The sequence below is a fragment of the Talpa occidentalis genome, unplaced genomic scaffold, assembly GCF_014898055.3.
Source record: "Talpa occidentalis isolate TD23 unplaced genomic scaffold, MPIMG_talOcc4v2.1, whole genome shotgun sequence".
Taxonomy (NCBI): domain Eukaryota; kingdom Metazoa; phylum Chordata; class Mammalia; order Eulipotyphla; family Talpidae; genus Talpa; species Talpa occidentalis.
This window is the reverse complement of record NW_026555331.1, coordinates 138,230,379-138,255,297: the sequence shown is the minus strand read 5'-3', so window position 1 is coordinate 138,255,297 and position 24,919 is coordinate 138,230,379. Positions and strand designations below refer to the sequence as shown.

The following is a 24,919-nucleotide window of genomic DNA, read 5'->3' as shown; positions in this document are numbered from 1 at the left end:
GTTCTCCTGGTGTCTGACACAGGTTGGCCAGAGGAGGTGGTGGGGGATGGGTGTGAAGCAGGGGGTGAGGCAGGGGTGGGGCTCGAGCAGGCAGGGGGAAGGGCAGGGCAGAGTGAGGACACCCAGAGCTAGGAGTAGTCTGGGTGACCAGGGACGCCTGGGAGGCTTGAGCTCCTGGTGATGTACACCCGCCGCGCCCTCCTTCAGGGACTCCAGGAGAGAAAGGCGCCCCAAAGCTGGCGGAAGCACATCCCCTCTCGGAGAGGCTGGGTAGAGTGATTCGAAGGGTGAGGCAGGCTGTGTGGTCAAGGTGGCCAGGCCCGGCCTGGCCTTGGAGTTCCGAGGACCTGGCACTGAACGCGGCCTCTGTGGTTTACAACCAGCAAGACTTGAGCTGGTTGGACCAACCAGTGAGGGGTGGCCTTGGCATTGGGGCCAAGGCTTAGGCTGCTGGGGTGGGTGGTGAGTAGAGGCAAGAAAGCTCCCAGATTTTTCATCTGCAAAACAAGAATCAGGCACCTCTACCCCGCATGATTAGAGATCACGTAGGAAATTCTAAGAGCTGGTGCCTGAGTGCCGGGTAGAGAAAAGCAGTTGCTCTTTCAGCCATTCATTTGTTTCACCCTCAAAAACTCTCTATGGGGTGGATGCTTTTAGAGCTAGCTACAAGTCACAGCTTAAGAAAAATGAGCCACTGAGAGAGAGTTAAGTGACTTGCCCGAGGCCACACAGGCAAAAGGCATCAGAACAGGATTTGACCTGGCAGCCCTGCGAGAGCCTCTCTGCGTGCCCCTCCTCCCAGCATCCCAGGGGCCCTGCTGGAAACCCGCCCCATTTTCCTTAAGTCTGGTGTGTGTAGAGCAGCTGCTTCCTTGTTCCCGGCCAGCCCTGGCTTCGCGCTGCTCCAGTGAGAGGAGCTCCAAGCTGGCGGAGGCCTCTCCCCTGGGCTGCAAGCTGCTCCTGGGGCGAGCACTGCCTGGCCTTAAGGTGCTCGCAGAGTGGGCGAGAGCAGGGGGAGGGGTGGCTTCCAACTTGCTGGCCCCCGTGGCAGGGGGAGACTGCTTTGGCAGGACTCAAGGCTCCGCCTCCTATGTCCCTTCGCCTGAGAGCCTGGGGCCCAGCCCCGACCTCCCTCTGCTTCCCAGCTGCACTGAGGAGTCTCCCAGCCTTGCAGGCCCACGTGGCCAGCTCTCCTCACTTCCTCCCTCCGGCCCCTCTGCCCAGCCTGGGGGACCCCTGCTCTGCTCACCCCACGGGTCAGGCCTAAGCCTAGGAGCTGGAAAATGGACTGGGACCGACTAGTGAAGGAGGCTCTGGCATTGGGGACAAGCCTGGGGCTGCCGGGGTGACTGGGGGTGGAGAACAGACTCCAGGGAAGAAATGTATGGGTGGAGGAAGGAGAAGGAGACTGGGTGTCCTCCAGGCCAGAGCCCAGGGGCAGCACCTATTGTCATTATTTGTTATTTGGCGAACATTCTTTATCTACATAATCGCTTCACCACAAGTGTATAAAGTAAGGACTGTGACTGCGACTTTACAGACAGGGAACATGAGGCAGGAGGTTAGGGCTCTAAGACCCCCAGAGTTGAACCTAGCTAGGACTGGTCCTCCTGCAAGCAGGCCAGAAAGACCCAACAGGACACCCCAGCGGGTAGGGGCCCCAAGGAGGCAGGGGGAGCAGTTGCTCCAGAGCGCCCTGAGGAAACTGTGTTTATTTCCAGGGTCTCCTCCAGGTTCCGAAGCTGGAGACAGGGTCTCCAAACCCTCCCAGCTTCCTCTGGGCGGGGGCTGCTCTGGGGCTCCTTGCACTCTGAGGCCTGCTGGGGCCCAGGGGTCAAGGCGCCCATTCGGTAGTCGGGCGCCTCAGGACAGGACAACGGACGCCAGGGGCGCTCCCTGAACAAAGACTGGGTGGGAGGCGGCCTGGTGTGTCCCCACCCCGCCTCCCCCAGCGCCCGCTGAGCCGCGACCACAGCCCACAGCCAGGCGAGGCGGAGCGAGCATGGCGCGGGCGTCTGCAGTTCTGCTGCCCCTGGTCCTGCAGCTTGCAAGCCAGGCCGTCGCCCCCGGGACGCGCCGAGGTAAGCGGGAGCGCCAACGTCTTGGGGGCCAGCCAGGCGGGACCCCACCTCCTGCTCAGCCCAGCCTGAGGGAAAGAGCTGGGGCGGGAGATGCCTCTCCCCGCGGTGCCTCTAGGTGCGCTCTGGTCCTCCCCGTCGGTGGAGGAGATGTGTGGGGGAGGCAGCCCCCGGCTAAGGCCCAGGGTCCAGGAAACCTGGGGGCTTTCTGCTGTGGGCTGGGGAGGAGTTCCTGCAGGCAGCGGCGGGGGAGAGGCTGCCCTGGAATCTGGGAGTCTGAAGTTAATTATTTGCCTTGAGAAAAGGAACAAACAGGAGGCCGCTGTGGGAGCTGACTTTGAGTCTCGGGATCAGGCTCCCCCCACCCCAGGCAGAAATGGAGAGGTCAGTGCTGAGGGGCCCCTAGGAAGGTGGCAGAGAGGGGAGCTTGGACAGGTCAGTGGGTCTCAGTCAAGCTTTGTGTCACCCTCAGGAGGGGCTGTCCAGGCAAGGGACCCACCCCAGCTTCCCTAAGGGTCCCAAGCACCCCCAGATTCTCCCTGACCCCCTTATTATAGCAGCTTAAATAGGTCTGGAGGAGCAGCCTGGAAGGAGGGATGTGGAGCTTGGGAAGTGAAACTGGGGTACAGGGCTTAAGATGCTGAGACCCCAGCCTTGGCTGCTCTTCTTGGGGCTGTTGTTAGGTAAGGAGTGACACCAAGAGCTGGTGTCCAGGGGACACACACCCCAACTCGGGGGAGTTCAGGGCAGCCTGAAGAGATGGGAGGCACTACATAAGGTCACATGTGAACTGGCTGCTGAGAGCCTTTGAATGGGTGGTTTAGCAAAAAGAGCAGGTGGGGAGGCTGTCCTCAGCACCCCCAGTGGAGACCCGGGAGAAAAGGGGGTACTGGTTGGGGGGCTTGCTGGGTGAGACTGGAGACTGGTGGAGGCGGGTGGAGTACGAGAGAAAGGAAGCCTCAGGGGCCCCACCTGCCTATGTAGGTCCCCAAGCCCCCTCCACCACAGCCCTGGGGACTGTGGCAAGGCTTGGGGTAGGAACAGAGAAAGCAGATGCGCCCTCTGCCACGTTCTCCAAAAGCACTGTCCTTTCTGGCAGGTGAAGACAGGCAGTTAAAGAGCGGGGTCTGCTCTTGAACTCCCTGAACAACCCTCACACCATCCCCTCGCCCCCCACCTGTCATGATTCTCTCTCCAACCCTGCATGACAGCCCCAGCCCCAGGATGCCCCTGGCTAAGGCCCTGGCTCAAGTGAGGGTGACTGGGACATGCCCCCCCATGGCTGAGGATCCCTGCCAGGTGGATCAGGGTCCCTGGGGCTGACACCTCAGGCGGGTTCTTGCTACTTGAGAAGGTTCACTGAGAGGTCCCCCCACTTCCTCCCATGCTTTCACTGCAGCACCCTCACAGGCCACCTCCCCTTCCTGATGGCAGGTGGGCACTGGGCGACATACCCAGGAAACCTGGCGAGCTCCTTGCCCAGAGGCCCACCCTGTATTCTGCTTCCCTGCAGGTGGGGACATTGCCAGGGATCCCCCAAAGCTTGCAGAGATCCACAATTACCAACAGCCGGATCCCCACTCCTCAGCATCTCCTGGGGCCCCCCAGCATCCCTGGCGCCCCCTGGAGGAGCGGCTGGGAAGGCTGGAGGCAGAGGTGACCCAGCTCAGAGAGCAGGTAGCACTGGTGGGAGGGCCGGCCGGGTGGGTGCAGTTGGTCAAACTTTGTCTAGTGGGAGGGAAGGGTTTTGAGAAAGGGAGCCCCGGGCACCCTAAAATAGAGTTTTGCTTTAAATGTACGTGGAGAGGTTCTTATCTGAACAGATAACATTGACTCTCTCACATCAATGAAGACCCTCTAAGGTATTTCTGCAAGCAGATTTTTATATTCATTCATGTCTTTGGCAAGTCCCTGGAGCACCTGTATATAAGGAATCATCTGGAGGGATTGAGATGGGTGCAAAAGTCCTTAACTGTTGGGACAGGGGGATTGGGTCCTCTGCTGTCTGAAAAAGAGGCCTGGGGACATCCTACTGTCCCCCTGGGTAGCCCCAGGGCTGTGGCTGTTTGAGCTGAATGCTGACTGGAGGGCAACCCCCTCTCTCTGGAATTCTTAAATTTCCTTCTCATCTTGCCTCATTTCACTCCCTGCAAATTTGCATGAGATGGTGGGAGAAGCTGAGGCAGCACCTCCAGCGCCCCCTCTTTCCCTAGAACAAGATGCTGCAGGCAAGGGTGAAACTGCTGGAGTCCTGTGAATGCCGCCCAGCTTCTCCCCAGTGTTGGGGGTTGGGGCAGGCCTGGCCTGAGGGGGCTCGCTGGGAGCCTGATGCCTGCACAGCCTGCATCTGTCAGGAAGGGGCTGTGCGCTGTGACCCCAAGCCCGAAAGACCCCATTGCCATGGTGAGTGCCATCTCGTCTGCTGGTTGGGGTTCCCTCAGGGACTGGAGATGGCCCTGGGGGTCAGAAGATAGCCCTGTCTCTTTCTCAGGCTGTAGCCACAAAGGCCAGGCCTATGGCCATGGGGAGACCTTCTCCCCAGATGCCTGCACCACCTGCCTCTGCCTGGTGAGTTTCTCTGACCCCTGGTTGTCCTGTACTGTGCTCCTCATCTGTCTGCCTCGCCTCACTTCAGGGGTGCTGAATGTTAAGTAAAGGGTTCTGCCTGCCCTTGCGCCAGAATCTGGCCACCATTGGCCTCCAGGTGATGCCCAGTAGTTCTGCTTTCTGAAGTTAAACTACCAAATACTGTGGGGGGCCTCCTGACCCCTCTGGTTCAGACCTGGCAAACAGTGGCATGAAGGGCAGGGAGGGTGAAGTTGTTGGCTTCCTGCGCCACCTCTCACGGCCCCCACCCACCCCTCTGCCCTTGTCTCCTACCTCAGTCCCCCAATGGCCTGCCTGGCCCTCCTTACTTCTCCTTACTTCTTAGTCTTCCTTTGAGAAAACCCTTGGTTTCCTTCCTTGGATTTCTCCACTCTGGGAAATTTGCCAGTACCAGGAAGGAATGATGTTGGGGGTTGAAAACAACAAGAAATGTTGGGGGTAGGGAGAGGGTCTCTGTCCAACCTTGGACTCAGCGTAACCCAGGTCTCCTGAGCAGACTCAGCCTCTTGCTCCTCTGCGTGTCCAGTGGGGCATGAAGTTTGCAATCTGGAAGCCCTGTGCCCCAGGTTCTGATGCCTGTGCAGTCACCAGTCTGCTTCCCCCACAGGAAGGAACCGTAACCTGTACCCAGAAGCCATGCCCGAAAGGCCCCTGCCCAGAGCCAGGAGCATGCTGCCCCCACTGTGAGCCAGGTCAGCCTCCTGCCCACCCAGCCCCACCTCCTGCACTCTTTTTGGGGCCCCTGCATTCTGCATTCTGCCCCTGCCATGTGCCCAGCGAGGGCCTGCCCACCCACTCTGGTGGTGGCGAGGGGAGTTCAGAACTGAGTCGCAACTACTGGACTACAGAGGGGCTCTTTGATCTTTCTCCTGCCCTCAGGGAGCTTGTGATCTAATTGAAAAGTGAAAATGTAGAGCAAATATAATCCACGATTTAAGATCCAGTGAACAGATTAAGAGGAGGTAAAGGGTTAGTTGCCAAAGGAGAAGGCCGGAGGAGGGGAGACCCAATCAGACTAAGCAGTCAGGGTGGGCTTTATAGACAATGGGTTGTCTGAGCTGGATTTTCAAGGGACAGTGGGACCCCATCAGAGGGAGACAGTACTGAAGGGCCCCCCCTGTGCTGAAGTTCAGTTGGGTGGAGGGGGGTTGCTGGAAATAAGTGTGGGAAGGCCAGAACAGACAGTGCAAGCCTCACAGCACGGACGTTCTTCCTCAGGCCACGCGGTGCCATTGAAGTTTGCAGAGGCAGAGCCTGGCGTGTTCCAGGTTGCCAGATTCACGAAGTAAAAATTCAGAATGCCCTGTTACATTTGAATTTCAGATGAACAACACATACTTTTTTTCAGTGTAAGCATGTCCCCTGTGATCTTGAGGACGTAATGACACTGAAAAGTACATTTTGTTTATCTGAAATTCCAGTTTAACTGGCTGTCCCGTATTCAAGTGGTAGCCCTGCCCCAGGAAGAATCTCTCTGGAGACCAGTGTGGTCCAGAAGTCTCAGCCAAAGAAGAGGGGTGAAGTCCTGGGAGTTGATGGATCTCAGAGGAAAGGGGCACACACACACAGAGCTTGCGGCACGTGTGGTGCCTCGGCCACTGTGAGGACATATGATGAGGAGGAAAAAAAGACACCCTTCTCCAAACACTTTACTTGCATTTGTTGTAAAATGTTGGGACAAGACCGATGTTCGTGTCACACACTTTACTGCCACCTGCTGGAAAGTTGTAGGAAATACAAAAGTCTGAATGACGCCCCTTGGAACTGGTGTCCTCCTGGTCTCTACTTAGGGGTCTGGCCCTGATTTTGCAGGCTGCCCCGGAGGCCACAGGGCTGGGGAAACATGGCAACAGGAGCCCTGTGTCATCTGTACCTGCCAGGTAAGGGAATCAGGGCCTGGCCCTGCCACCGCCCACATCCCTGGTGCTCAGCGTACCCTGCCTGGCGGGGCCAAGCCCAAGCTAGGGGCCAAACAGGGCTGCGGGCGCCGCCCAGTCATTGAGGCCTGGAGCCTGCTGGGCCTGCTAGGCCAGCAGAGTGACTGGGCTTGGGCAGTGGGGAGGGAGGAGGGCTCAGTGTCTACCCTGCAGGCAGGGGCCGTGCGGTGCCAGGGGCCCTCATGTTCAGAGCTCAACTGCCTGGAGAGCTACACTCCACCTGGGCAGTGCTGCCCTGTCTGCCGGCCAGGTGACCACCCACCCTGCCCCACCCCGCCCCCGGCCCTCAGTCCCATAGTGCCCAGTACCTGCTCGGGGTCGGGTCTTCCCCCTGGTGATGTCCACCCACCCTGCTCTCTGCTGACCAGCCTATCATCCTGGTACCCTCCCCAGGCTGTGAGTATGAGGGGCAGCTCTATGAGGAGGGAGCCAACTTCCAGTCCAGTTCCAATCCTTGTCTCCGGTGTTCCTGCCTGGTGAGTCCCCCCACTTTTGCCCAGGCCCCGTTCCTTCTTGGATACCCTGTCCTGGGCCACATCTTTGAACCCCTACATGCCTTCCAAGGCCTCTTGCCATCAACATCCTCCCTCCACTCTGGCCCCGCCCCTCTCTGGGAGCCACCTAGGGGGGCTTTATCATTGTGGGTCCATTCCAGAGGAGCCTGGTTCGCTGCGTGCCTGTGAAGTGCCCACCCAGCCCCTGCCCTGAGCCAGTCCCAAGGCCTGGGCACTGCTGCCCTACTTGCCCAGGTGAGCACGCTGACCCTTCCTGGCGGAGCTCCGGGTGGGGCTGTCACACCGTGTCCTCAACTCCAGAGCCCAGTCTGCTGGCCTCTGAGCTGTGGTTTGGTCAGTGTGTGTGTGTGTGTGGGGGGGGGGGTGACACCAGCCATGCCTGCCGTGGAGCTGGACCCCAGAACTGGGGCTCACGTTTGCTCTTGCCGCTTGCCCTGAGGGAGCTGCTTGGCCGGAGTCCCCCAGTTGTCGGGTGTGGATAGTGATCTTACAGACCTTCCTAAACGCTGACTCTCACATGCTTTGTGCTCACAAGCACTAGAGGTGACACCGAGTCACGCCCTGGCATTGCTGGAAAGGCAGGAATAGAAGCAGGTGGAAATTCAGAGGAGGGAGACCTAATCCTGCATGAACACTGGAGGGAAAGTGCCCTGGAGGCGGGTGTCCTGAGGAAACCTTCAGGATAAAGAGCAGTTAGGTGGGTGAAGGGCAGAGGAGGCCTAGGGCATTCTTGCAAGGGAGGACAGCTTGAGCAAAGGCTTGGGACTGGCACGCGGAAGGATGTGGGTGGATGTGAGTTGGGAAGGAGCAAGCAGGCACTGATGGTCAAAACATAGTGAGATGGGGGTGGGGACATGGCCTTGCTGGACCCCGGAGGACCTGGAAGTCTGCCCTGGAGGACTCCGGCTGCTGAGAAGCTTGGGCCTCACTTGCCTGGGCACTGGGAGACACTGAATGTTCTAGGCAGAGGCCTGGCCTGGTCTTGTCTGGACTAGGAGAGCACTCTCAGAGGACATATGGAGCTGGACAGGGGCAGACCAAAGCTGAGGTCCAGGCCGGTTCCCAGAGAGGAGACCAGGCCTCCTCTCTGCCTGTCTCCCCGCAGACGCAGGCTGCACAGAAGGGGGCTCTCACCGGGAACACGGCCAAGAGTGGACAGTGCCTGGAGACCCCTGCCAGATCTGCCGCTGCCTGGTGAGCCCCATGCTGCTCCTGGGCACTCCCAACCCTACCCCAGGACCACCCTATTCCACTGAGCACATCCGCTTGGCTTTGAGGGGACACAGAGATGCAGAAGACCTGATTCTGGGTGCTGTGAGCAAGGGGATGGGGTCGTACCCATGCAGACAGAGGGGTTAGCATAGGTTTGAGAACTGAACTCAGGCAACTCGCAGGCAGGGTGAGCTGACAGGCGGCACAGCCCCAGGGAGGCAGGAATGAGGTTTGACTTGAGGCATCTAGTGGTATGTGGCCACTTACAATGTGGCCTCCAGTTTGAGATCCTACTCCAGTCTGAGTAGGACAGGCTGCGAGTATAATTACACACCAGATTCCAAAGACTTAGCATGAAAGAGATACCCATATCTCATTAATACTTTATGTTCGTTACGTGTCGAATTAATTTTGATATTTGGGGTTGCACTGATGATCAAAATTTAGTTTTGTCTATTTTTTGAGATTTACGAATCTAAAAAAGAAAAATTTAAATGACATGTGACTTGCATTATATTTCCATTGGGCAGCACAGATCTAGAAATCTTCATGGAGGGAGTGTGTTCGCTTCGGTCTTAAAGGGGGAGTGGGATTTGAGTAGGAAAACTTGGGGGAGACACCCCAGGTTCTATAGACTGAATAGCTGTGTCCTCTGCTCCAAAAGTAAAAGAAATGTTAAAATCCTACCCCCCAAGTTGATGGTATTAGGAGGTGGGGGTCTTTGGGAGGTGATTAGGTCTTCGTGGGAGGGCCCTCGTGATGAGATTAGTGCCCTTATAGAAGGGACCTCAGAGAGTTAGAGCCTGTCTTGGGAGAAGATGATCCTGTGATACCAAGGAGCCAGGAAGCAGGTCCTCACAGACACTGAACTGCTGGCCCCTTGATCTTGGACTTCCAGCCTCCATAACTGTGAGAACTAAAGTGCTGGTTTTTTTTTTTTTAAGATTTATTTATTTATTTATGTATACAAGAGCTGGGGTACAGGCCAGAGGCTTGAGGGGTGAGAGGATTCACCAGAGATAGAGTGGGGAACAGAACAGGCAGATCGACTGAAATACACTGCTGAGGGGAGCAGCAGGCGAGTCAAGAGAGGTCTGCTGCGCCATATGGGTAGCTCCCTGGCTGGGTATCGAACTCATGCTGCAGTGGCTGCGGATAGCTTCATAGGTTGTGTCTTAACCCCTTGCGCCACCAGGGAGGCCCATAAAATGCTGTTAATAAGCCTCTCAGTCTATGGGTTTTACCCCAGCAGTCCAGATGGACTGGGCCCCCAGGTCTGTGATCAGTCAGGGCAAAGCCTGGGGAGGACAGTTTGGCCGTGGAGGGCGTGATGCTGAGGAGGGCTGTGTCCTGTGGCAGCTGTAGCCACCAAGCTTCCCGACTGCCTGCCAAAGACTAAGGTCCCTATCGTGAAGGCCGTGGGGCACCTGCCCCCTTTGCAGCCCTTCTCTTCTCTTCTCTGTTCTCACTGACCCTCCTCACCACCTGTGAGAGGAATCACTACCCAGACATGTATGGGGCTAGAGCTGGTGCGTCCACTCGTGAATCCAGGGGTGTGGTGTGTCTGGGCAAGACCCTGGGGAGTAACCTGTGAGCTGCCAGCTGCCACACCAGACACCTCATTTCATCCCCATAACAAGGCCATGAGGATGGGACTCTTACTGTCTTTTTCCATGTGGGTAAACCGAGTCACCGAGGACTCAAGTCACATGCTGTTATACATCTGGGTTGGTTTCCTAGGGCTGCGAGGCACCACAGGCTGAGCGAGTGGCTTAAACAACAGAAATGTGTTGTCTGGGTTCTGGGGGCAGAAGTACGAGATGGAGGCAGGGCAGGTTCCTTCTGAGGGCTGTGAGGGAGAAGCTTCTCATTCCCTGGCTCTCTGGCCACCTCTGGCGTCCCTTGGCTCCTGCCATTATCCTGCTGTGTCCCTCTTCTTGTGTGTGTGAGTCCAAATTTCCCCTTTGGATATGGACTCCCGTCACTAAATTAGGCCCAGAGCACTCCAGGATGCCTTGGCTTTAACTAACTCTATTTGCTATGACCTTGTTTCCAAATAAGGTCATGCTCTGAGGTCCTGGGGTGAGGACTTCAGCATGTGCATTGGGGGAGGCGGGGAGAGTTCATCATAAGCACATCTATTGAGTGGACAGCTGGGACTCAAATGCTGTTTCTGCCCCTTGACTGAGCTCTGGTGGCCCCTTCCCTGCCCTCTCTGTCCCTGCCCAGGAGGGCCACATCCAGTGCCGTCAGCGAGAATGTGCCAGCCTGTGCCCGTACCCTGCCCGGCCCCTCCCAGGCACCTGCTGCCCTGTGTGTGACGGTGAGTCAGTGGGGGGAGCCAGTGGTGGGGTTCAGACAGTGATGGATGGTCCGGTTCTGGTCTCCCTCAGAGGCCAGGGGCCCTGGGGTGCCCTGAGGAGGATCTGAGGCACACTCTTCCTGACAGGCTGTTTCCTAAATGGGCGTGAGTACCGCAGCGGGGAGCCTGTAGGCTCTGGGGACCCCTGCTCGCACTGCCGCTGTGCCGTGAGTGTGGCTGCCTGGCAGGGGGGGCCTGGCTTCTGGGCCTGCCTCTCGCATGCTGACCAGGCCCTGTTGGCAGAACGGGAGCGTCCAGTGCGAGCCTCCACCCTGCCCACCGGTGCCCTGCAGACACCCAGGCAGGATCCCTGGACAGTGCTGTCCAGTCTGTGATGGTGAGTGGGGGCTCGAGACCTGGAGAGGGACAGGCATGGGCCCGAGAGAGGCTCCCAATGTGGGGTTGGCTCCCCACGAGCCTACAGAAGCCCCTTGAATTTCAAGCACAGGGGAAACCCTTTCGAGACCCCAGCTTCTGTCAACACAGGTGGGGGACGAATCCTCACCTTCTCGTGGCAGCTGGGGGGCACTGCGATGGGCTCCACACTCCTGGGGCAGGAGGAGGCTGGCAGGACCCCCTGGAGGACACGGTGGCTATCCAGGTGGGGGGTAGACCTCAGGGAGGTGTGTGGCTTGCCTGCCCGCTGTCCTCCTGTCCAGGCTGTGAGTACCAGGGACACCAGTATCAGAACCAGGAGACTTTCAGACTCCAAGAGAGTGGCCGCTGCAGCCTCTGCTCCTGCCAGGTACGCTGTCTCCTCTCATCACCGGTCTGTCTGGTCCTTTCAAGTCCTCTCACCCAGCCTCCCTCCTAGGCCGGCGAGGTCTCCTGTGAGGAGCAGGGGTGTCCGGTCGCCCCCTGCACTCTGTCTGACTCTGGCTCCCAGCTCTGCCCAGGTGTGTATGTGAGAGAGGAGCTGTGAAGGGGAGTGTCTTCTGCAACGACTGGAGGTGGAGGGGGTCCCTCCATATGGGGTGGGGCAGCTGGGACTACTAGGACCCCTTATGGGGGTCCCTCCATAAGGGATGGGGCAGCGGAGTCCACTAGCCATTCCAGAGTGGCAGAGTATATTCAGAGGCTGTGGTGGGGGTGGCAAAGCCAGGTTCCTGGGAGGGGGGTGAGTGGTCTGGGAAGGACAGATGGATGGGGGTGGGCAGGTTGTCATGGTGACAACCCCCCTCGCTGTAGCCTGTGTGCTTGATGGAGAGGAGTTTGCTGAGGGGGTCCAGTGGGAGCCTGATGGTCAGCCCTGCACTGCCTGCTCCTGTCAAGATGGGGTGCCCTTGTGCCGGGCTGTGCTCTGCAAACCAGCTCCCTGCCAGCACCCCACCCAGCTCCCTGGTGAGTGCCCCCTCTCCAGTTCACTTTCTTCCCCTGCTTGGGCAGCCTCTGACCTGCTGACTGACCAACCCACCCTGTCCAGGCACCTGCTGCCCCCACTGTGAGAGCTGTACCTACCAGGGCCAAGTGTACGCCAATGGGCAGAACTTCACAGACACAGATAGCCCTTGTCACACCTGCCACTGCCAGGTACTCCCCAGGCTCGCTGCCCCCTTGCCGAGAGCCCCTCCTGGGCCCACCCCCATTGTCCCGTCCCTGCTTGCAGGATGGGACGGTGAGGTGCTCCTTGGTCAGCTGCCCTCCCACAACCTGTGCCAGGCCGCAGAGTGGACCAGGCCAGTGCTGCCCCAGGTGCCCAGGTGGGTGTTAACAGTAGCTCTCTGGCTTGGGGGACCTAGACCCCACCTTCACACCAAAATGTGGGTTCAGCAGATTTCTTAGAAAGCAATAGTCTCCTGAATTGCTTCAGTCTGACACAGCTTGGAATGCTCTGGAACTCACAGGGTGCAGGTGGGAGGGGAATAGAGAATGGCTTACGCCTTCGTGTTACTGCACCGCCTTCCCCTCCCAGCCTGCATTTCTTTTTTAATACCCCCACCACTAAGATTGATCCACAAATCTACCTGTATAACAAGGACACGGCTTCACGCCAACAAATGTCTGGGTCTGCTGTGTGGGAGACTCCCGGGAGCGTGCTAGGCCACCTGTCAGCCACATAGGCAGAGGGCATCAGCTCCTTCCTGGGGGCACAGACACCCACGCACACACAGCCCCCTCCCTCCCTCCTTGGGTGCTTCTGCAGTGACTTTGGACTCCGAGGGTACAGGGGCTGTCAGCCTGTCCCCAGCACTGTTGGTCTTGGCCCACCCTTGCCACCCCCCTGCCCAGACTGCGTCCTGGAGAAACAAGTGTTTGTGGACGGCGAGAGCTTCTCCCACCCCCGAGACCCCTGCCAAGAGTGCCAGTGTCTGGAAGGCCAGGCCCGCTGCCAGCCACGCACCTGCTCCAGGGCCCTCTGTGCCCACCCGCTGGCTGGAGCCTGCTGCCAGAACAACTGCCAGGGTGAGGGACACACAGTGGGCTCAATGGGCTCCTGGGATGGCTCGACCTAGCAGTGGGCACTTGGGCTGGGAGGGCAGGATGCCCCGGATGAGCAGGGTCTATAGCTGCCCCTCCCCCAGGTTGTGCTTTTGGAGGGAAAGAGTACCCCAGCGGAGCCGAGTTCCCCCACCCCTCCGACCTCTGCCGCCTGTGCCGCTGCCTGGTGAGTCAGCCTTGTGAAGGGCAGCCCAGGGGCAAGGGGAGGTCCTGAGAGGTTGCCCAGGTGGTGGTGAGGGAGTGGGTGTCCCGGGTCTTCCACCTCCAGCCCCACCGGGGGCGGGGGCCCACCTGTCCTTGTAGAGTGGCAACGTGCAGTGCCTGGCCCGCCGCTGCCCACCCCTGCCCTGTCCAGAGCCGGTCCTGCTGCCCGGAGAGTGCTGCCCGCAGTGCCCAGGTAGGAACTGCACCTCCAGGCCGCGTCTCCCGGGGGACCCTCCCAAGCCTCTCCCTGGCCCCCCTGAGTCTGGGTGTCGCCTCAGCTGCCTCCTCCGATTGCCCTCTGCCTGGGAGTGAGGTCCCCGCCCGCCACCAGGAGCACTTCTCCCCGCCCGGGGACCCCTGTCGCCTCTGCCTCTGCCTCCATGGCTCCGCGTCCTGCCGGCGGCTGCCCTGCCCACCCGCGCCCTGCGCCCACCCACGCCAGGGGCCTTGCTGCCCCTCCTGTGACGGTAATGCCCACTCAGGCAGCACCCTGATCCCCCTTCCTCCCACCCGCTCCCTCCGTCCTCCTTACTTTGTCCCTCTTTTTCCAGCCCCGGGTGGGACGCCACCCTGGTATCTACCTCCCATGTTGGGGTTCGCACAAAGAATGTCGGGGGACAGCGCCCTGTCCACCAGGCCTGGGGTGTTGTAGGGCTGGTAGACACAGCCCCAGCCTCTGCCCCTCATCTGCCCCCTAGGCTGCCTGTACCAGGGGAAGGAGTTTGCCAGTGGGGAGCGCTTCCCTTCTCCCACCGCCACCTGCCAAGTCTGCCTCTGCTGGGAGGGCAGTGTCAGCTGTGAGCCCAAGGCCTGTGCCCCAGCGCAGTGCCCCTTCCCTGCCAGGGGGGCCTGCTGCCCAACCTGTGATGGTGAGGGGACTGTGGGAGGTGGGGGCCAAGGGGCTGGGTCAGCAGCATCGTACTGCCCCAGGATGGGGGCGTGGTCCCAAAAAAAAGCCCGATACCTGAATTTTCTCCGGCCACTGATGGCTGTGTGACCTTGGACAGGTAACGAACGTAACCTCTCTGGGCCTAACAGTTTTCCAAAATAGTGTGTTTTTAAAATGCGTAGTTTTGTGGGGCCTCCTGGTGGTGCAGGGTTAAAGACAGTGCTACCAAGCTGTGAGCAGCAACTGCAGCATGAGTCTAATCCCTGCTGGCCAGACTGCCCTTACCCTCCCCCACAACCCCACCACACATAAGCTCTCCTGTTAACACCCCCAAAGTGCACTTGTTAGAATAGATGAGTTTATTTTTTTTTAAGATGTATTTATTTATGCATACAAGAGCTGGGGTACAAGCCAGAGGTGTGGGGGGGTGAGAGGATTCACCAGAGACAGAGTGGGGAGCAGAACAGGCAGACTGACTGAAATACACTGCTGAGGGGAGCAGCGGGCGAGGCAGGAGAGGTCTGCTGCACCATGTGGGTAGCTCCCTGGCCAGGGATCAAACTCGTGCTTCACTGTCTGCGGACCGCTCCATAGGTTGAGTCCTAACTCCTTGCGCCACCAGGGAGGCCCCTAGAATAGATGAGTTTATATTGGCACATCAGTATCACCGTAGATGCCCTCTCTTTTTTAAAAAGAGGGGGAAAAAAACCCTAGTGTCAGCTCTAAGGGCCACTGCCGCCTCCCAGGGACTCTTCTCCGTGAGTAATCAGAGAGCTTGAAAGAGCACTGAAGAGAGGGGACCTGGGCTGCAGGTTCTGCGTCTCTGGGTAGGACTAGCCCCAGGTTTGGGAAGACTGATGCCCTCTGGCCTGGCAGTGGCCTGCTGAGTATTTAATCCCATGGGGGTCTTTCCCTACAGAGTAAGGCTGAAGGGGAGGAAGTCTACCCTTTGACCAGTTCCCCCCACACTCCTGTGTCCACCAGCCAGACCTGGGCCCTTCTCCCCACCGTCGCCAGGTCCTTGAAGCCTTGGACTCCCACAGGCTCAAGGTCAGAGCCATGACCTCTGTCCTCACCCCTTTCTGCTTCTTCTGCCTCTCCTGTCCTCTCTGGAAGGCTGTGAGTATCTAGGGGAGTCCTACCTGAGCAGCCAGGAGTTCCTGGATCCCCGAGAGCCCTGCCAACTGTGCACCTGCCTTGGAGGCTTCGTGACCTGCAGCCGCCGGCCCTGTGAGCCTGTGGGCTGTAGCTACCCACTCACCCCGCCTGGACACTGCTGTCCCACCTGCCAGGGTAGGTCAGGCCTGCCCAGGCACCACCTTTTCTAGAACTCCCAACAGCCAGGTCACCTGGTCTCGCCACCGAACCCCTCCCAGAGATGCCCACACCCACACGCTGTGCTTCCCCCAGGCCCCTCACAGGGTACGAGTGGCTCCTGTGAATCACTGTGAGCGCAGCTTCCTTCCCTCCTGCCTTCCTCAGCCCAGCCCCTCCCCTCCTCTTCCCACACTGCCCACCTAGGTGGGGAGTTCTCGGTAGTCACCAGCCCTCCAGCCCTCCACCCGCTTCCCACCCACTCGCAGGCTGGCTGGAGCCTTCTCAGCCACTCCAGGCCACACTCCTCTCTCCTCTGATTCCCAGCCCTGGCCGAGGCCCCCACTAGGCGGGCACAGTGTGTGTGCACACCGGGTGTGTGCATGTGTGTATGGTATGTGTATACGTGTGTGGGTGCAAGTATGTGGTGTGCGCATGCATGGGTGTGTGTGCATGGGGTGTGGGTGGGTGGGTGGCGGCAGAGGGTCCTGTTGGTGATGCCTCTTTCTCTACATTTTTCATTCCCCTTTCTGCCAGGATGCCTCTATCTTGGGGTCACTGCTGCCTCTGGAGAGATCTTCCCTGATCCCCTGGACCCCACATGCTCCCTCTGCACCTGCCAGGTGAGGCAGCCTTTGGGGAATGTGGTGACCCTTTATTCCTTGATCCTCCCCTCTGGCCAGGAGGAGGTGGTCTCCTCCTCCCAGGTTCGCAGCATTTGGATCCAAGTCTCCTGGGCCAACAGAGGGGGGTCCGGGCCTGGCAGGCTCAGTAGGGACACCCATGGGGAGAGATGCCAGGGGAGAAAGGAGGTGGCAGTGGGACCTCTCTCCCCCAGGAAGGTTCCGTGAGCTGCCAGAAGAAGCCATGTCCGCCGGCTCTCTGTGCCCACCCCTCTCCAGGGCCCTGCTTCTGCCCCGTCTGTCACAGTGAGCTGCGCCTCCCACGCCCGTGTCCATCCTGCTCCTCCCCCCTCCCTCTCGGCCCTGCTTGGGGTTGGACTGGGCAAGATGCAAGGAAGTGTGTTGCCCACCCAGGAAGCCTGTCACCCACAGGCTGCCTCGCCCAGGGCCGGGAACATCAGGACGGGGAGGAGTTCGAGGGGCCCCCTGGCAGCTGTGAGTGGTGTCGCTGTCAGGTAGGGTAGGGGAGTGGCCCCGGGCCTGGGGCAGGGCTTGGGTCCCAGTGCCTCTGGGGTGCTCAGCCCTAGGGGCAAGTCACTGACCTTGCATCTCCCGCAGGCCGGCCAGGTCAGCTGCGTGCAGCTACGGTGCCCACCCCTGCCCTGCCCGCTCCAGGTCACGGAGCCGGGGAGCTGCTGCCCTCGCTGCAGAGGTGTGCCCGGGCCCCTGGGGCTGCCCCCTGGCTTCCACCCTGGGACAGATGCTCCTCTCTCTACCGCTGCCTCCCTCGGCCTCTTCTGGTTTCCCACCTCCTGCTCATCACCAGACCCTCCCTCACCTTCCACTGGCCCTACCTTTCCCTGCCCCCGCCCTGGCCAGACCATCTCCCCTGAAAGCTGCCTCCTTTCTAACACGCCCCATCCCTACGGATAACACCCCCCGAGCCAGGCACTTCCCCGCATCTCACTGATGCACCCCGGTCTCATCGCTAGCTGCGGCTGCTCCCCATTTCTCAGGGGAGAGGCCTAAGGGGCTGACAGGTAAAGTGACGCGTCTGTCTACCTGGGGGCACTCAGCTAGTAGGCGGCAGAGCTAGATTGGCCTCTGGGCCATCTGGTTCTGGAACAGAAGCCCTTTCTAGCCTGCCCGCTGCGCTTGCCCCAGACCCTGGCCAGCGGGTGGAGTTTCCACAGAACACAGCGTCTCACCTGCCCCGAAGGCGGCAGGACAGTTCAACCCCCAGTTAACAGAGAAGAACAGGAGCTTGAGGAGCTTGAGCACTGTGGGGGATCAGTCAGTGACGGCCCCGTGCCCTGCGCATGTGTCACGCCCGGGCCTGGCGCTGGGTCTGACAAGCAAGCGACATGGGACAAGACCAGAGCTCAGGCGTTGAGACCCACCCCCCACCCCCCACCGCCCGGGGTCTTCGCCCCCCCCCCCCCGCCGCCTTCCCACAGATCCCTGCAGACCCCCCCAGGCTCCTGCTGGTCCTGCCGGCCACCGGGAGGGGGGTGCTGGGGCAGACATGCGGCCTCAGGCTCAGAGCCGCCTGCCCACCCTGTCACAGGTTGCCTGGCTCACGGGGAAGAGCACCCTGAAGGCAGCAGCTGGGCACCCCCCGATAGCCCCTGCTCCTCCTGCATGTGTCACGAGGGTGTCGTCACCTGTGCCCACATCCAGTGCGTCACCTCCTGCGCCCAGCCCCGCCAGGGGCCCGGTGACTGCTGCCCGCGCTGCTCTGGTACTGGGCCCTGGGGAGGAGGGGTGGCGGGGAGGTGGCACCGGCATGCCTTGTACACGCCCCAATCCCTGGGGTTGGGGGCTCCCACCCCTGGCTGCCAGCCTGAAGGCTCTGGCCCTGTGCTGCTCTTACTCCACACCAAGACTGTGAGCACGCGGGGCGGACGTACGCGCCCGGGGAGAGCTTCCAGCCTGGGCCGGACCCCTGTGAAGTGTGCGTTTGTGAGGTGGGTGAGGGTGATGCTGAGGGGAGGGCGCCCGGGGAGGGGCCACAGGCACTGAGCGGGTCAGCGGCGGGAGGTGAAGCAAGGCCGGAAGTCTGGGGTTAGACACAGGGCACCGGTGCATGCGCTTGGGGCGTGGGCAGGCCTCCTGGCCGAGGGCAGGGGGGCACACTAGGAGGTGGGGGAGATGCCTGGGAAGTGCCGTGGCCACATCAGGAAATTTCATTTGGAAGGAAATGGTGAGCCATAGAAGGATTTTGAGCGGATGAGTGAATTCACAGGTCGGGAGATGAGGCAGCGGGCTTTGGAGGAGGGTGGCATGAGAGTGCGGGAAGGTCAAGGTCGCATAAGGGTTCAACTGACTAGAAAGAGAAAGGCGCACCATCTCCTGGGCTTGGCCAGTCTGGGCCAGGAGCAAGTCTGGGAAGGCAGGGGTCTCTCTGCAGACATGAGTCTCACCTGAGCGAGGCACATCCTGGAGGAGACGTGCAGCAGGAGACGGAGTCCAGGGCAGAGGGTTGCTCTCAGCTCAGCTTCCAAGACCTGGAGCCATCCCCTGCCCACTTATTCTTGCAGCTACAGCCCGAGGGGCCTCCCAGCCTTCGCTGTCACCGCAGGCAGTGTCCCAGCCTGGTGGGCTGCCCCACCAGCCATCTCCTGCCCCCAGGGCCCCAGCAGTGCTGCCCCACCTGTGCCCGTGAGTGTGGGGATCTGGGGGCAGAGAAGAGGGTAGGATTGCCACCCCACAGAGTGACCCTGGAAAAGTCAGTTCTCCCCAACCCCAGCTCCAGCCCTTTCCTGACCCAGTGGACTGGAAGCCCATGTCAAGGCAGTGAGGCCTGTACCACCCCAAGGGAACCTGGGGAAGCTGGCAGGAGTCGAGGTGCTAGGGATATGAATTTGCCCTGGGCCCAAGAGATCTGGGGGCACAGTGAGTAAGTGGGGTCAACTGGGCTGTTCACCCCACTTCCCTCTTCTCCCCCAACATTCGTGTCTTCACAGAGGCGCTGAGTAACTGCACAGAGAGCCTGGTGGGGTCTGAGCTGGCTCCAGCAGACCCCTGCTACACCTGTCAGTGTCAGGTGAACCTTCCTGCCCTGGGCCCTAGAGCCCTCTCTCCGTCGCCTCCTCTGTGGGCTCTGGCTGGGGCTCTTCTCCTGTGGCAGCTCCAGCTCCCCACTCGCTCCACTTGCCCCGAAACTCACATCTGGCCCAGGCCCCCCTCCTGACTGCACTGGGCTCCATCCTGCTCTTCACCCATGGTGCTCCCATGCCCTCCACAGGACCTGACTTGGCTCTGCGTTCACCAGTCCTGCCCCGAGCTCAGCTGTCCCCCCTCAGAGCGCCAGATGCCCCCTGGAAGCTGCTGCCCCGTGTGCCGGGGTAGGTGGCCAGCCTGGGTCTGCACTCTGAGTGTGAGCCCAGGAGGGTGGCAGCCGTGAGCCAAGTGGGCAGCTCGGGGCCTGCACCAGAATGCAGGCTTCGTTCTTTGGCAGAAATGGGAGGAGGGAGAAGAGGCCCAGGATGTGGAGGTGGGCGGGGGTGGGGGGCCTGCCTCTGGCTCTTCAGGCCTCCAGGCTCCTTCAGACTGCAAGCCCTGCCGTCTCCTAGGCCCCCGATCCTGGTTGACAAAGCCAACACCATCAGGGTGCTAACAGAATGGGGTGGGCACCCCCTGCTGTGGGCCACAGGGTGTCCTCCAGAGAGGAGGGATGCAGCCAGAAGGACTGTGCTCCCCCACCCCCGTTTCATCCTCCTCAGAATGTGTGGTGGAGCCCCAGGGCCGGAGAGCGGCAGATGGAGAGAGCTGGCGGGAGCCCAGAGACCCCTGCATTGCCTGCACCTGCCACGTGAGCTGGGGTGATAAAGGGAGGCATCTGGGGAGATGGGGTTCCTTGAGATCTTTAGGGAAATGTGCCCCCCGTGGGTAAGAGGGGGCAGGGACATCCCTGTGCTGGGGCAGGGAACTGAGCCCTGGACCTCACCCCTGACTTGAACATGAAGTGGGTGTTCTTGGGAGGCAGGGGCTGCTGCCTCAGACCCTGACCCAGAAGGCCCCCAGAAATGGGAGGCCAGAGGGCCGGGTCCTGCCTGAAGTCCTTAGAGCAATGGTCTGTCCTCAGGGGGGCCACGTGGAGTGCCACCTGGAGCAGTGCCAGCCCCTGTCCTGCCCCCACGGTTGGGCGAAGGTGCGGGGGGCCGACAGCTGCTGTGAGCGATGCCAAGGTGCCAGCCAGGACGGTGGGCGGGAGCGGGAGAGGCAGAGCCCTGTGCGGGACAGTGCGCAGACCCTCCCACTCCTGTCCCCTCAGCCCCAGCGCAGCTGTGCAAGCACCAGGGCCGGGAGGTGGCCTCCGGGGAGCACTGGGCGGTGGACGCCTGCACCAACTGCTCCTGCGTGGCGGGCACCGTGCACTGCCAGAGCCAACGCTGCCCGCCGCTCGCCTGTGGCCCCGTGAGTGCCCGGCCTGGGGCGGTGGCGTGAGGGGGTGCTGAGGGGGTGCTGGCCGGCCTCGGAGGCTGGGCTTAGGCCGCGAGGCGGCGCAGTTCCCGACGCGGCCACGAGGGGGTGCCCGAGCCCGCGCGCCGCGAGCGGGGAGCGCGTCGGAGGCTCCCGGGGGCGCGGCGCGGGGCGGGCTGGGCGAGCCAAGCGTCTGATGGTGTCTGGGGGCGAGGCCAGGACGAGGCCCCCGCCCTGAGTCCGGGCAGCTGCTGCGCCCGCTGCCTGCCCCGGCCCGCTTCCTGCATGGCCTTCGGAGACCCCCATTACCGCACCTTCGACGGCCGCCTGCTGCACTTCCAGGGCGGCTGCAGCTACGTGCTGGCCAAGGACTGCCGCGGAGGGGACTTCAGGTGCGCCAGCCCCTCTGCCTTCTCTCTGACGCCCCACACCGTCCCTGCTGACCGCGGCACCCCCGTCTCTCGCCACGCAGCGTGCACGTGACCAATGATGCCCGGGGCCGCCGCGGCGTGGCCTGGACCCAGGAGGTGGCCGTGCTGCTGGGACACGTGGTCGTGAGGCTGCTGCAAGGCGGGGCAGTCACGGTGAGCAGGGCCGAGCACCCGGGGCACAGTGTCGTGCTGTCCACCTGTCCTTCCCGACGTTGCCACCGCTCCGCCTCCCTTCTCCTGCAGGTGGACGCGCGCCCCGTGGCCTTGCCCTACCTGCAGGAGCCGCTGCTGTACGCGGAGCTCCGGGGACGCACGGTGATCCTGCACGCCCAGCCCGGGCTCCAGGTGCGCGGAGTGGCCAAGTGGGGCGGGGCGGGGAGCTCCAGCCTGTTCTGGCTTCTCTCTGTGGAAGGAGCAGGTAGCAGGTAGCACCTGCTACCTCTCGGGCCAAAGGCCACGGGGGTGAGAGTTCTCTGGATTCGAGTGGACGTTGCTAGGCCAGTTCCTGGGCTCTCAGTTTTCTCTTCTGTAAAATGGGGGAAGCCTTAGTTAGGCATGTGGAGAGGATGCTTTTGAGATTTCTTTCAATCCCTTGTCAAAGGGTCAAGAACACAATTTATAAATTCATAGAATAAGGCGAATTGGCCGTAATGATCTGGACTACCAAGGTGTTTTGTCCTTGTGAGTCTCGAATGACCACGAAGAAATGAATCTCTGGAAGTGGGTTGCATTTTCAGGGGTGTCATTGGGAGAGGGTGGCCTCCTGCGGGAGCTGTGGGCAGCTTTTCACTCTTCTGGGCTTGTCGGGGGCTGGGCACATGCTTCCCCCTTGCTGCAGCCTGGAGGCAGGGCCTGCCCTGGGGCCCAGCCACCTGCCCATTCTCCTCCCTACAGCAGGGGGCGCTGACACAGTGCTGGGGGCCAGGGTGGCCAATGGGCTTCTCCTGCTCCCGCCTTTCCCAACTCCCCAGTCCCCGCCTCTCTGCACAGGTGCTGTGGGATGGGCAGTCCCAGGTGGAGGTGAGAGTTCCCGGCTCCTATCGGGGCAAGATTTGTGGGCTCTGTGGGAACTTCAACGGCTTTGCCCAGGATGATCTGCAGAGCCCCAAGGGGCTGCTCCTGCCCACTGAGGCTGCCTTTGGGAATAGCTGGCAGGTGAGTGGCACAGCAGCCCATCTGAGGGGAGGCATAGTTGGCCATGTGCATACCATACCATAGCGCAGCCCCTGGTATGAAAGTGGGGGGGGGGGAACAGATGCACATGGGCGTTGGGCTTTCATGGTGGTTTGGGGCTCCTTGCCTGGCATGTGAAGGGGGAGGCGCACCTCATTGTGTGAATCCCCAAGTCTGCTTTGCTGTTCACAGTGTGACCTTGAACAAGTGACTTGCCTGCTACGGGCCTTGGTTTTTCCACCTATAAAATGGGGACAAATAAAAAGTAGCTGATGCTTCCTTTGCTGTTCTTGTAGGGAGGTTTCTGAGCCTAAAACAAAATAATTGGTGCAAAGTGCTTCAAGGAACAGGGCACTCAAAGGTCAGCCTCCCTGGCTGTTGTCACACCAGGTCTGCTCTCGCCACCTAGGTCCCAGAGGGGCCAGGACCTGGTCAGCCCTGCTCCAAGGGCAGAGAGGTGGATCCATGCCGGGCAGCAGGTTACCGTGCCAGGCGTGAGGCCAATGCCCGGTGTGGGGTGCTGAAGTCCTCCCCGTTTAGTCGCTGCCATGCCCTGGTGCCACCAGAGCCCTTCTTTGCTGCCTGCGTGTATGACCTGTGTGCTTGTGGCCCTGGCGCCTCTGCTGATGCCTGCCTCTGTGATGCCCTGGAGGCCTATGCCAGCCACTGTCGCCAGGCAGGGGTGACGCCTACTTGGAGGGGACCTACGCTCTGCGGTGAGGAGGCAACACCCTGTGCTAGTTGTCGGTGGGGGTGGCACAGAGAGGAAGGGCAGTCCAGAGGGTGAGGTATGGATGGGGAGGTCAGGGAGGGCCATCATGGGTGAGCCTGGCAACTGGAGCCGTGCTGTGACCCTGCCGTCCTCTCCGCCTGTAGTGGTGGGCTGCCCCCTGGACCGTGGCTTCGTGTTCGATGAGTGTGGCCCACCCTGCCCCCGTACCTGCTTCAACCAGCACATCCCCCTGGGGGAGCTGGCGGCACACTGCGTGAGGCCCTGCGTTCCTGGCTGCCAGTGCCCCGCGGGTCTGGTGGAGCATGAGGCCCACTGTATCTCGCCTGAGGCCTGCCCCCCAGTCCTGCTCACTGAGGACCGGCCACCCAGTGCTCTGCCCAGCCCCAGCCAGGAGCTCCAGGGGGCACCCTGAGCTGAGATGCCTCCAGGACTCATCGGGCCAGAAGTCTCCTGTGGAGAGCAGCTCCCCTCCGGGCAGAGCGCAGAGAGAGGGCCGGCCTAGCGCTGGCAGCCTGGGCCCCATCTGAAAAGACAGGCTGTGTTGGGTCAGGAGCAGTAAACTCAGGACTTGACCTCAGGCTTCCTTGTGTGTGTTTCCTCCTGGTGCTGGGGTGGCGCCGTGGGCCACTTAGAACATGGGGTCTGGTGGTCAGTGTCCCTGGAGTTGCATCAGTGGCAGCTCTGGCGGCACCCCCGGTGGCACCCTGAACCTCACTCCCTCCTTGCGCCTGCATGTTGGGCTGCCCCCAGCTGCCAGACCCCAGTGTGGGTGCCTGGGAAACCTTGCAGTGTCATAAGGAGCACCCAGATGTCCTGGCCACAGCCGCATGCTCGCAGTGTGTGGCAGGCATGGCCCGTGGCCGTCATGTGGGACCCTCTGTGGATCCATGTGGAGCCCTACATGGCTGGAAGGGACTCCATCCTCTCAGGGCGTCTCCTTTCCTCGCTGTTTGGGGGACCCTGAACACTAGGGTCCCTCTTGAGCCACTCGAAGCTCTGGTGACCCAGACACCTCTTGCTTGGGTGGGGATCCGGGGAGGCGATAGACATGATGGAATGTGAACACACACGTGTGTGCGCACGCACCATAGAAAGCCAGGTTAGCATGCACACGCACCCCCCTTAGGCGCCCAGATAAACGTGCACACATGCATGTGTTCCCATCCCATGGAACAGACGTGCACATCTTGAGATGTCCTCACAGGGGAAGAACATGGCCTTTGAAATAGAAAAAATCTCTCTAACAAGAAGAATCTCTTCAGAGAGAATTCTGAGTTCTCTTTGCTGTCACCAGCTATGTGGCTTTGGTGTTTGAGGGATCTTGGTTGAAGGACTGGGCTTGGGGGGCTCTGTTCTCCTTGCCGGGTGCCTATTTCAGCAGGAGTGAGGCGAGAGCGTTGCCTGTTGGGCCTGGAGCTCCGGGACTGTGTCTTTGCGGCCGAGGTTATCGCGGCCATCTGTCCCCAGAGGAGGGCGGCGTCGGGGGGACGGGGTCACTTACTCGCTGTAAAACGGGGATGATGGTGATGGCACCTGCTGCTGGAGTTGCTGCCAGGAGGGGTCACAGCTGCACAGCCTCTTGCGTCCTGGCACAGGGTTAGCTGTTGGGAGCTGCTGCCCGTCTGGGGCTTACTACAGCCGTGTGTGTGTGTGTGTGTGTGTGTGTGTGTGTGTGTGTGTGTGTGTGTGTGTGTGTAAAACTGATGTTTGTTCTGGATTACAAGCAGCGCCGTGCGTGCCCCCCTCTATATCAGGGTCACACTCCTCACCCCTCACTGCCACCCCCATGCCCAAGAAACCCCGTCAGAGTCAGACCAGGGTTGCTATGAGATCTGGCCGGGCTCCAGCCCCTGGCTCAGATGTCGGGGCCTGCATTGTTGAGCTCGGGAGCCTTTGTCCCTCCTTGCTCCCGGTTCTCTCTCCCCGCTCCAGGGGCAGGACATCTGCCCTCCTCTGCATGGAGCAGGCAGCCGCACC

General features: G+C 60.8%; 1 protein-coding gene across 2 annotated transcripts; it reads left to right on the top strand.

Moving 5' to 3' along the window:
* Window positions 1-1,156: 1,156 nt before the first annotated feature.
* On the top strand, window positions 1,157-23,582 carry KCP (kielin cysteine rich BMP regulator). 2 transcript variants are annotated; one of them, XM_037512964.2, is made up of 42 exons: window positions 1,157-2,081; window positions 3,592-3,755; window positions 4,292-4,481; window positions 4,570-4,646; window positions 5,293-5,377; window positions 6,498-6,565; window positions 6,776-6,872; window positions 7,016-7,098; window positions 7,278-7,371; window positions 8,243-8,331; window positions 10,579-10,672; window positions 10,799-10,878; window positions 10,955-11,048; window positions 11,371-11,456; window positions 11,526-11,607; window positions 11,900-12,052; window positions 12,135-12,241; window positions 12,318-12,411; window positions 12,941-13,114; window positions 13,234-13,316; window positions 13,454-13,547; window positions 13,633-13,821; window positions 14,053-14,223; window positions 15,360-15,536; window positions 16,095-16,180; window positions 16,396-16,486; window positions 16,613-16,695; window positions 16,799-16,892; window positions 17,748-17,921; window positions 18,065-18,147; window positions 18,721-18,841; window positions 19,147-19,226; window positions 19,428-19,527; window positions 19,906-19,994; window positions 20,268-20,370; window positions 20,457-20,599; window positions 20,825-20,997; window positions 21,078-21,189; window positions 21,280-21,381; window positions 22,027-22,191; window positions 22,619-22,925; window positions 23,086-23,582. In XM_037512964.2, the coding sequence occupies exons 1-42, from the start codon at window positions 2,003-2,005 to the stop codon at window positions 23,352-23,354; spliced, it is 5,079 nt and encodes a 1,692-aa protein (XP_037368861.1). In that variant the 5' UTR covers window positions 1,157-2,002; the 3' UTR covers window positions 23,355-23,582. The 2 variants fall into 2 exon arrangements, with proteins under 2 accessions (XP_037368861.1, XP_054548623.1); XM_054692648.1 differs by having other exon boundaries at window positions 16,595-16,695.
* The last annotated feature ends 1,337 nt before the right edge of the window (window positions 23,583-24,919 follow it).

What these genes read in the sequence shown, in the direction of transcription:
- KCP (XM_054692648.1), top strand. Translation starts at nt 2,003, where the DNA reads ATGGCGCGGGCGTCTGCAGTTCTGCTGCCCCTGGTCCTGCAGCTTGCA. An exon ending in CTGCCAGAACAACTGCCAGG is followed by an intron (nt 13,115 to 13,233) that starts GTGAGGGACACA and finishes CCCCTCCCCCAG; the next exon opens with GTTGTGCTTTTGGAGGGAAA. An exon ending in CTGCTGCCCTCGCTGCAGAG is followed by an intron (nt 16,893 to 17,747) that starts GTGTGCCCGGGC and finishes ACCCTGTCACAG; the next exon opens with GTTGCCTGGCTCACGGGGAA.